The sequence below is a fragment of the Nycticebus coucang genome, chromosome 9 (assembly GCF_027406575.1).
Source record: "Nycticebus coucang isolate mNycCou1 chromosome 9, mNycCou1.pri, whole genome shotgun sequence".
Lineage (NCBI taxonomy): Eukaryota > Metazoa > Chordata > Mammalia > Primates > Lorisidae > Nycticebus > Nycticebus coucang.
This window is the reverse complement of record NC_069788.1, coordinates 110,356,180-110,367,652: the sequence shown is the minus strand read 5'-3', so window position 1 is coordinate 110,367,652 and position 11,473 is coordinate 110,356,180. Positions and strand designations below refer to the sequence as shown.

Genomic DNA, 11,473 nt, shown 5'->3' with positions numbered 1-11,473 from the left:
CGCCTGCGCGTGCCTCCCAAGCCTCCCCGCCGGGTTCGCAGGGAGAGGCCGGGCTCCGGGCACCGGGCGAAGCGGTCTCCGGGCAACAAGAGCAACAGAGTCCCGTGCAGCGCGCCTGCGCAGCCGTCGGTTGCCGGGGAGCTAGGGTCTGGGAAACTAGGTCCTGGGGTTTTCCCTAAGCAGGAACTGTACCCGAGAGTCTCAGGTACGCGGAAGGGCGGGAAGACATGAGGTCAACACTTAGACCTCTTGAGGGGGTGGCAGGAGAGCGAGACCTTGTCCCGAAAGGTGGAGTCCTCGGTGGACCCTCCTGGACAGAACGTGACTTCCGCGTTCCGGATCCCAAACCGGCCGTGGCTAGGTTAGATGGCCCCCCCCACTCCCCCTGCTTACAGACTGTCGATCTCTGCGCCACTGGGGCTCCTTGGATGAGGGTTTCACGGCCAGGCACCTGCTCCGGGCCGTGAGCGGTCTCTGTGCTGTTTGGAGTCAAGCGCAGTTCCAGCAGGAGGGTAAGCTCTGAGAGCTTTTTGGGCCAGTCACTACTTGTGGGCCGCATCTTTCTCACCCATAAAAATGGTGGGTCTGGACTCAGGGAGCCCTTCAGTTTACAGTTTACAGAAACTTGGGCCAGCAAGGGGGAGTTGCTTGTCCTGTGTCACATGCCTAAAAACTGACTTTCAATCCAATGTTCTTCCACAGTACAGAGTATATACTATGTGTGGTAGAGGCTGTTGCTGGTGGAAAGCTAGGTGGCAAGAACACTCCTGTCACCTTCATTTTTCTCTCAGGGCCTAACGCAATATCTGGTACATAATTAATAGTCACTCATCAAATGCTTTTTAAACAAAAGCAGATCCAGCACCACCGTCCATAGAAAAGTTTAAGGCAAATGTGGGCAGGGCAAATGTAGAAGCAGTTTACTTCAGCAGCTTAGAGTAAACCTCAGACAAACTCTTCACATATATCTGGTTTAAATCTCCCCTAGGCTTCAGTCTAGGCCTTGAATGGCTGGTCTCCAGTTGGCACCACATCTGCCTGTGGGTGGTATGCTCCCACATAATAAATCAGAAGCTCCAGGGCTCCACTCAGCAAAGCAAGACTCTTATGAACAAGGTGACTCTTCCCAGCAGTCGTCAATGGGGCACCCGAGAAACAATTTCCAGCAGAAGTTTTTCAGCAATAAAAAGCTGATGTTGGATAATGTCTACACTCACCCAAAATGGAACACCTGCACTAAACCCAGGAGCTATTCTCATCCCCACTGTGCAGGAGTCAACCACCAGCATTCAGGAAGCAATCCCCAGGGCCAAGAAGGGAAAAGTTTGTTTTACTCATCTGTCTCTCAATCCCAGTATCCCAAAGCAAATAACCAGGACTTTATCCCCTTTACAAAGAAACGAGTTGGTGTAGACCGAGCCTACCCACTGAAACCTGTGGTCCATCAGAAGTCTCGCATTATAGGTGAGGTTGGCAGTGCTGGGGACCAGAATGTCAACAACCCAAGGTCCCTTGAGCCAAGAGAATTTTCATACAGCAACTTTGGTTTGAGGAACCAGGAAAATTCATCTGTTCTTGCTGCCATGCAGGGGGAGAGGGCCATGCCAAACTTTGACAGGACCAAGTGGATGCAGATCCAAAAACTAGAAGCTGCAGGGGAGAGCTTAGAAGAGGAAATCCGAAGAAAGGAGATTCTCCTGAGGGAAAAGCTAAAGAGGACAGAGGAGGAAGTCCGGAGGATACAGAAGAAAAATGAAAACAGAGAGCTACAGAGAATGATACTCCTCACAGGGAGCATTAAAGGAAGTAACAGCGACACGACGACGTACAAACCTATCTTCTCCCCAGAATTTGAGTCTACAGAGGTGTTCAGTAGAGACCAGAGAGAGGATGAAACTTGGCAACGATCTCAAGAAAATTCTAGTCCTTTTCAGTTCTATGATTATGGAATCCAGAGTCTCAAAAGGGAGAAGCTGGTGGCAAGCAATAACAAACTCCAAGACCGAGTCTCAGAACCATCAACAGAGTTTTCTCAGCCTTCAGAAACACCAGGCAGTGCTTTGCAGGGATACACCAGGAATTCTAGCCTACCTAAGGCACCAGACTCCTCAGGTTCCAACGGCTCCTCTGAAGCACCAGAACTGGGCAAATGCAGCCACTGTGGACGCAAGTTTCTCTTGCTCAGGCTGGAGAGACACTCCAATGTCTGCGGCAAGACACAGGGTTCCAAGAGGAAAGTGTTTGATTCTTCTAGGGCCCGGGCAAAGGGCACAGAACTAGAGCAATACTTGAACTGGAAAGGATCAGCTTCAGTCAAGGTAACAAGATTTAACTTTGTATGTGGAATCACTGGAAGGGTCTGTTACATCCTCACCAGTTTTCTTTTGGGAAAATTCATGTGTCATGTAGGAAAGAGGTGAAAATTAACATTTCTTGATTACAGGCACTGCTGTGTGCCACTCACTGCAATGGGGGCTTTTCATGTGATCCTCACTACTCTCTCACTGTGAGAATTTCATTCTTTGTCAATTTATCTATTCAAAAATCAAGGCTCAGATAGGTTAAGTAACTTGCTTGAGTTCACAAATTGCTTTATGCAAGAAATCTTGGTTAAAATGACTCCAAAATCTAGATTTAAAAATACATGTTTTTAAAATTACAACAGTAATAAACATTTACTATAGAAAATTTAAAAGACACACAAAATCTAAAGAAAGAAAATACACAGCATTTCATCATCTGGAGTGAATTCTGTTTGCAATATGTTTTGCCACCTCCCAAGATTAGGGTCAGTTACCATTGCTTTAACTGTATCTACCCTTTCAAGATTAGCTCAGTTTTGTCATCCTTCTTAGTAAAAACATGATACACAACTAAGTTCATAATTCTTTTTCTCCCCATTTAGAGTGTAAAACACCTTGGGAATAAAAGACTTTTTTTTGTCTATTTCTTAAATTTAGTAAAATATGGTTGTGAAAAGTAAGGATTTTAAGACACTTAATGTGGTAAGTTTATTCGAACTTCATAGGCACATTTGCAAAGATCTGGAGAAGACTGTCTCATAAATAACCTGTTAAGGTTATGCCACTGGGTTTGTAAAAAGACTGTTTCTCAAAGTGTGATATGCTGACAAACTTTTTTTTTTGTGTGTGTGTGTACAGACAGAGTTTCACTTTATTGCCCTCGGTAGAGTGCCATGGTGTCACACAGCTCACAGCAACCTCCAGCTCCTGGGCTTAGGCGATTCTCCTGCCTCAGCCTCCCGAGTATCTGGAACTACAGGCGCCCGCCACAACGCCTGGCTATTTTTTTGTTGCAGTTTGGCCCGGGCTGGGTTTGAACCCACCACCCTGGGTATTTGGGGCCAGCGCCCTGCTCACTGAGCCACAGGCGCCGTCCAAACATTTTTAATTTTAATATTTTTGGAGTGTATTAGAAAAATAAAACAACATATTAAGACCTTGATTTCCAGGAATCTTGTATTTAAAGAAAAATGTAAAGTAATTAATTGTGAAGTAAAAGTTAAGTAATTACTTAATAGTTAAGTAAGTGGTATATAAATGATCAAAATTTGGTACTGCCTAGACTATATGATCTCAAAGGTCCCCATCTAGCTGTAATATTTTAGAAAAATAAGAATGCAGGGCGGCACCTGTGGCTAAAGGAGTAGGGCGCTGGTCCCATATGCCGGAGGTGGCGGGTTCAAACCCAGCCCTGGCCAAAAAAAAAACCACAAAAAAAAAAAAAAAAAGAAAAATAAGAATGCTGGCTCAGCGCCTGTGGCTCAAGTGGCTAAAGGCTCTAGCCACGTACACCTGAGCTGGCGGGTTTGCATCTGGCCTGGGCCTGCCAAACAACAATGACGCTGCAACCAAAAAATAGCTGGGCATTGTGGAGGGCACCTGTTGTCCCAGCTACTTGGGAGGCGGAGGCAGGAGACTCGCTTGAGCCCAGGAGTTGGAGGTTGCTGTGAGCTTGAGGCTCTGTCTCAAAAAAAAAGAAAAAGAAAAATAAGAATGCCATTCTGGGCGGCGCCTGTGGCTCAGTTGGTAAGGCGCCAGCCCCATATGCTGAGGGTGGTGGGTTCAAACCGGGCCCTGGCCAAACTGCAACCAAAAAATAGCCGGGCGTTGTGGCGGGCGCCCGTAGTCCCAGCTACTCGGGAGGCTGAGGCAAGAGAATCGCTTAAGCCCGGGAGTTGGAGGTTGCTGTGAGCTGTGTGATGCCACAGCACTCTACCGAGGGCCATAAAGTGAGACTCTGTCTCTACAAAAAAAAATTAAAAAAAAAAAAAAATTAGAATGCTATTCTGTTTTCACTTCTTTCCAACTCTCCCTCTGCTGTGCTGCCACCTCTTGTCCATCAGGGTTTTACTGTTTGTGTATTTTCTGGGGCCTTAAAAACTCACATTTATGTGATAGCTATTAGAAGTTGTTTACAATTAGAGTCCTTTCTTTTTAATATAATTTGGGAGATCACCACAGGAACATTTCTTCTGTGTTCAGAGATAATCTCCCTGAAATCTAGCTTCCAAAAAGAAGTTAACATTTTGCTCTTGCAGATAATCATATGATGGCTAATTACTGTTCTTTCCTATTCTCTTTCTGGTCTACCCAATAATCCATTGGGAATTCACTCCATTCCACTATAGTGATTTATTTTGGCCAGAACCTAAGGGAATCATGTGTTTCTTTTTTTGTTTGTTTTGTTTTGTTTGAGACAGTCTCACTCAGTTGCCTAGGCTAGATTGCTGTGGCGTCAGCCTAGCTCACAGTAATCTCACACTCCTAGGCTCAGTGCAATCCTCCTGTCTCAGCCTCCTAAGTAACTGGACTACAGGCATTCACCAGAATGCCTGGCTAATTTTTTCTATTTTTGGTAGAGTTGGGGTCTTGCTGTTGGTCAGGTTAGTCTTGAACTCTGAGCTCAAGGAATCCTCCTGCCTTGGCCTCCCAGAGTGCTAGGATTACAGACTTAGGTGTTTCTTAAATTCCTAAATTCTACAGCAGTGAAGCAAAGGATTGGTTTCTGAGATCAGATGCTGAGCTTTGAGGTAGAAACTAGTTTGGGGGGCGGCACCTAACTCAGTGAGTAGGGCGCCGGCCCCATATACCGAGGGTGGCAGGTTCAAACCCAGGCCCGGCCAAACTGCAACAAAAAAATAGCCGGGTGTTGTGGCCGACGCCTGTAGTCCCAGCTGCTCGTAAGGCTGAGGCAAGAGAATCGCTGAAGCCCAGGAGCTGGAGGTTGCTGTGAGCTGTGTGACGCCACGGCACTCTACTGAGGGTCATAAAGTGAGACTCTGTCTCTACAAAAAAAAAAAAAAAAGAAACTAGTTTGGGGACTGTGTGGCATTGAAGACACCAAGGCAGAGGGGACATGGATTCAGATGCACCCCACTGCTAGGAATCTCTCAAGTCTTCTTGCACAGCTCTGAGCCTTTGAAGGCTAAGTGGTTGTACTGTCATGTCCTTCTTGTGCTGTACTCACGAGAGTAGGTGATTTTCCTGGCATCTTTTAATCTTTACAGAACATCCAGCAGACTTACACCTCTTGGCTTTCTGTTGGATGTTCAAGGACAGGGAACACATGTCTGTGTTTTGGGTTTAATAAGTGTTAATTGAGGGGGGGCGCCTGTGGCTCAAAGAGTAGGGCGCTGGTCCCATATACTGGAGGTGATGGGTTCAAACCCAGCCCCAGCCAAAAACTGCAAAAAAAGTGTTAATTGAATAAAATTTCAGTATGATGAAGAATTAAAGTATAGGGACTTCCCCTAATTAATTCTTTTAAAGGTTCTTGGATACCACCTCTAAGATACTGACTCTCTTGCCTTCTTGTCTGCTTCAGTAAGCGACTTTCTGATGAATCCTTCCCTTTTCTTTGATAGTATTTCTTCTTATTATTCAGTTTTTTTTTTTTTTTGAGACAGAGCCTCAAGCTGTCACCCTGGATAGAGTGCCGTGGCATCACAGCTCATAGCAACTTCCAACTCCTAGGCTCAAGCGATTCTCCTGCCTCCACCCCCCAAGTAGCTGCGACTACAGGTGCCCCCCCACAACGCCTGGCTATTTTTTGGTTGCAGCCATCATTGTGTTTGGCGGGCCCAGGCTAGGTTCGAACCGGCTAGCTCAGGTGTATGTGGCTGGCGCCTTAGCCGCTTGAGCCACAGGCGCTGAGCCTTATTATTCAGTATTAATGATGACAGATTATCAGAACCTATTTGTCTTTTTTTTTTCTTTTAAAATTTTTAGGTTTTTATTTATTTATATTTTTTGAGACAGAGTCTCACTCTGTTGCCCTTGATAGAGCGCTGTAGTGTCATAGCTTACAGCAACCTCAAACTCCTGAGCTCAAGCAATCCTCTTGCCTCAGCCTCCTGAGTAGGTGAGATCACAGGCACCGGCCACAATGCCAGGCTAGTTTTAAAATTTTTGATTTAAATAGTATTTGCATGTATTTGAAAAAACATGTACTAAAGTGGCCAATAATGCTGACCAGCAGTATCCTGCCTCATCCCTGTCCCGCCCCTAATACAGTCACCAGATGCAGCCTTCGGTTCTGTTAAGATAATTCTTCTGCTACGCATTTCCATATTTCTAAATTATATTTTCTTGATTTATCAGTCTTCCACATTATCTGGTGACTTCCTCTTACAGAAGTAAGCTGTGGGTGAAAATCTCTTTCATAGCCTCTCTCCTACTTTTTTTCTTCCCTTATCCTCCCACTGTAGTAGAATCACAATTTGGCTAAATCAGGAGTCAATTTTACATTATAATGACCACGTAAATTTTGTTCACTCGTGAGTAAGTACCTTCTGTCCCTGCCCACCCGTACCTGGAGTTAATCACTGACTTAACGTTTTCATTTCCTTCATTTTCTACATACCTATTTCTAATTCTCTTCCCTTAAATGATCCATCCGATGTCAGACATCTGTTAATGTTTTTGTAAATGCTCAAACACCCTCTTAGAATCTATCAATTTGATTTTTAAATTCTGGACATCTCCATTCCCGCACTCTTTTACCTCCTGCTCCAGTCTGCACTGGTTATTTTCTAGGCCTGGTGCAGACTCATTGCCTTGACTTCTTTTTGCTTCTTTTCTGTGTTGGGTCCCGTTTCCAGCATCCTGTGTTTTCCTTTTTTTTGCATTATTCCTTCTTTTGCTGTGTACTAAGAAAGGTGCACAGCAGAAATATTTTATGTCTTGGAATGAATACAAATATCTCTATATAGCCTCCCTATTTGGTGCCAGAGCACAGAATTCTAAGTGGACGATAGTTTTCTGCTAGAACTTTTATGGCATTTCCCACTAGCTTTTAATATCCAGGGTTACTGTTGAGAAATCAAATGTTTTGATTCCTGTACCATATGACACTTGTTTTTTTTTTAATTTTTCTGAAAGCTTATGGAATTCTTTTTTTTTTTTTTTGTAGAGACAGTGTCTCACTTCATGGCTTTCAGTAGAGTGCCATGGCATCACACAGCTCACAGCAACCTCCAACTCCTGGGCTTAAGCAATTTTCTTGCCTCAGCCTCCGGAGTAGCTGGGACTACAGGCGCCCGCCTCAACGCCAGGCTATTTTTTTGTTGCAGTTCAGCCGGGGCCAGGTTTGAACCCACCACCCTCGGTATATGGGGCCGGCGCCTTACCGACTGAGACACAGGCAGCGCCCTGGAATTCTTTATTCTGAAAAAAAAAAAAATTTTTTTTTTTTTTTTTTTGAGACAGAGTCTCAAGCTGTCACCCTGGGTAGAGTACCATGGCATCATAGCTCATAGCAACCTCCAACTCTTGGGCTCAAGCAATCTTCTTGCCTCAGTTTTTCTATTTTTTTTAGTCTTGCTTTTTCTCAGGCTGGTCTTGAACTCTCGAGCTCAAGCAATCCACCTGCCTCAGTCTCCCAGAGTGCTAGGATTATGGCATAAGCCACTGTGCCTGGCCGGAATTCTGAAATTTTATAGTAATTGTGCTGGATATTTGGTAAGTCATTTCAGTCTCAAGGTGTGTGACCTTTAATTCCTGGAATGTTAATTGTATTATTTCTTTTTTTTTGCACTTTTTGGCTGGGGCTGGGTTTGAACCCACCACTTCCGGCATATGGGTTGGCGCCCTACTCCTTTGAGCCACAGGCACCACCTGTATTATTTCTTTAATGATTTTTTTCCTTTGTGTTTTCTGTTCATTTTGGAACTCCTATTGGTCACATGCTGGACTTCTGGATTGACTTTCTAATTTTTTAATCATTTCTACTTTCAATCTTGATACTTTTTCCTATCCAGTGAAATTTCCTTGACATTTTATAACATTTCTATTTCATTTTTATTTTTAGCTACCAAAATTTTAACGTATAATAGTTCTTTCTGGTTCTCTAGCTGTTTCTTTTTCATAGTATACTCTTCTTGTTTTATGGGTACAGTCTCTATTTTTTATTTTTCTTTTCTTTTTTTTTTTCTTTTTGAGACAGTTTCACTCTGTTGCCCAAGCTAGAATACCATGACCTCAGCCTAGTTCACAGCAACTTTAAACTCTTGGCGGGTGTTAAGCAATCCTCCTGCCTCACCCTCTCAAGTAGCCTAGGACTACAGGCATGTGCCACCACCCCTGGATAATTTTTTTATTTTTAGTAGAAACAGGGTCTTGTTTTGCTAAGGCTGGTCACAAACTCCTGGTTTTAGGTGCTCCTCCCCCCTTGGCCTCCCAAAGTACTAGGATTACATGTGTAAGCCATTATACCCAGCCCTCTAATACTCATTTTGTTACTATTATTTTTTTCTTTTTGTATAAACAAAAGTTTTCTTCTGCTACCTGCCTTGTTGCTGCTTCCTGAGTTTTTGTTTGTGGACTTTCTTGGATATTTTGTTAGTGCTTTTGTCAAATATCTATGACCCTTGGCTGTCCATTCAGAGTTAAGCTTAAATGGGGCTTGTTGACTAAGGGCCTTCATATTAAGGCCTTTTAATTGGGGTTCCCTAAGGTCAGTGTCTGAAGGCCTTTCCCTGCATCACCCAGTGCATCTAGGAACCCGTTCTCCTTCAAGGATGACCATGTAAATTTTGGTACTCTGGTTGCTGATGGGGGAAAGAAGGCTAACAGTTCTGTAATTTGGTATGTATACTTAGATTTAACCCTCATTTTCAGCCCCAAGATTAACTTGGTTCTCCACCTATCTGGAATTCCTGAGTCTGAAACCTGTCTAGTTCTATTTCTCCAGGGAATAAACTCCATTCTGCTGTGAGGGTGCTGGAGGGTTGGACACTTGGGTGTGCAAAGTGGTAAAGGAGCTGTAGGGTCCAGTTTGTTTTTAGCCTTGAAACTGCCCCTTTTCTACTGCCTAGCTTAACTTCTTGATTTATCAGTTTTCTACAGTATCTGGTGACTTCCTCCAATGGAAGCTGTGGGTGAAATCTATTTTATATACCCCTTAAGCTCTCTTAAGCACTGAACTTCAGGAGTTCTGCTGGGGAAAAATGGCTCGCCTCTTAGTGGAATGAATCCCCCTTTGCAGGCCCTTGGTTTCAGTGCTCCACTCTGGCAAGTCACTTATCACCATTGCTCCTTTCCTGTTCTCTTTGACCTTGTGGATTAACATGCTCTTTACTTCTCCATTCTAATGGAGACTCCCTTTTATTTTATAGGCTGAGCCTCCACGGAAAAGCAACTGGAGGCAGAAGCATGAATCTTTTATCCGTACCCTCCGTCAGGCTCGAGAGGTCCAGCAGGTAATTGCCAAAGGTGGAAAACCCTCAGACTTGCCTCACATCCTGCCTGCAGAAAACCCAGATTACGTTCAGTGTCCTCACTGTAGCCGCTACTTTGCTCCCAAGGTGGCTGAGCGACACATTCCCAAGTGTAAGACCATCAAGAACCGTCCTCCACCTCCAAGGAAGCATTACAGTTGAGCAGACAACGGTGGAAACCTGCTCAGATAATTCAGGCTCTGCTGCTTCTTTTTAGCAGTAAATGGGAGTAGAATTTGATGCAGAGCAGAATGAAACAAACTTTTTACATCTCCCAGATGTGTCTGCCGAGCTAAAATCAGTTGAGAAAGCCATTGCCAAGCAACAGGAGGCAGAAGGCAGCCCCAGCTTCCCACTAAAACTACAGCCTCGGGCTGGTATGCCTTGTTTTGCTGCCCTCAGAATTGATAGGTGAAGACACCCAAAGAGTAGTGAGCAGGCTACAATAAAGCTCTTTTCTCTCAAGCCAGACTTGTGATTTTTGCTAGTTTAGTGTCTACATTTGTTTGTACCTTCTGGCCATTGCTGAATGTTTGTGGCTCCTATTAACTCTTCTTGCTCTTGCAAGAAGTTGGAGCTCTTAGGATGAGTTGGTATCAGAGGAATATGGTCACCCAGATGGTAACTCTTACAAAAGATAAGATTTTGCCATAAGGCATTATTAATGGAAGTCTGTCCTTGGCCTCCCTGGTGCATGGTTCTGGCCAAAAGCCAAAACAAGTAGGTCAGGTTTAGGCACAGTGCCGCTACTCCGTCCCCATGGTGTACTGTGTAATAAAGGAAACATCTTTATGTACTTTAGGAGGGATGGGGGAAAGCACATCACACTTCTACTTGTTTTCTAATGGGTTTCACATGTTACGGAAAGAAAGCAACCTCAGTTTCAGCTGCTGCTAGCATTCTGCTTTCTTATCAAGTTGGTGAATGATTTTTAAAATGAGGCAGCAAAATCTACAATCAAAGCAAGCTGGGACATTGGAAGTGTCACATGTTTCTGCCAATTATAGCATAGTCAATGTTTATTTGAGAAAGTAAACTTTGAAGGAAAAAGGACAAAATCTTTTCAATTTTCTGTATAGAATAGTGCCCAGCATAAGTTAGGCCCTCAGTTAATGGGTTTTGGGAGACTTAAAGTTAAATAAAAAGATGATAACCCTTAGAAATGGGAGAACTAACAAATTAATGTCTGAGAGGGTAATATCACTTCAGACAGGAAGGAAGCACAACAGATCTGAAGTCCTACTTGGATCACTGTCCTGAGCAGCACTCATATTATTAGTTTAAAATCCTGGAGAAAACCCACACAGCTTCAGCTGGGCAAAGGAGACTGGAAGACAACAAAACCCTATTTTAGGGCACTGCCTGTGGGTCAGTGAGTAGGGCGCTGGCCCCGTATACCAAGGGTGATGGGTTCAAACCCAGCCCCGGCCAAACTGCAACAATAAATAGCCGGTTGTTGTGGCGGGCGCCTGTGGTCCCAGCTACTCGGGAGGCTGAGGCAAGAGAATCACCTAAGCCCAAGAGCTGGAGACTGCTGTGAGCTGTGACACTATGGCACTCTATCGAGGGCGACACAGTTAAGACTTTGTCTTAAAAAAACAAACAAAACCCTATTTTACTAAATAACAAATGGCCACTCACTCTTGTTCCAGTTCCTCTGCAGCTTCTGTTGAATGGCTGGGCTAACAGACCAGACCAATTTGAAATATGAGTTTAGGCTTTAGAGGTGAGGCT

At 44.3% G+C, this 11,473-nt stretch overlaps 1 protein-coding gene across 1 annotated transcript; it reads left to right on the top strand.

Moving 5' to 3' along the window:
- Positions 1–58: 58 nt before the first annotated feature.
- On the top strand, positions 59–10,199 carry ZC2HC1C (zinc finger C2HC-type containing 1C). The gene is made up of 3 exons (XM_053602414.1): positions 59–205; positions 989–2,318; positions 9,638–10,199. Exons 2-3 carry the CDS (start codon positions 1,008–1,010, stop codon positions 9,899–9,901), a joined length of 1,575 nt encoding a protein of 524 aa, XP_053458389.1. The 5' UTR covers positions 59–205; positions 989–1,007; the 3' UTR covers positions 9,902–10,199.
- Positions 10,200–11,473: the final 1,274 nt, after the last annotated feature.

What these genes read in the sequence shown, in the direction of transcription:
- ZC2HC1C (XM_053602414.1), top strand. Translation starts at nt 1,008, where the DNA reads ATGGCTGGTCTCCAGTTGGCACCACATCTGCCTGTGGGTGGTATGCTC. An exon ending in AAGGATCAGCTTCAGTCAAG is followed by an intron (nt 2,319 to 9,637) that starts GTAACAAGATTT and finishes TTTATTTTATAG; the next exon opens with GCTGAGCCTCCACGGAAAAG.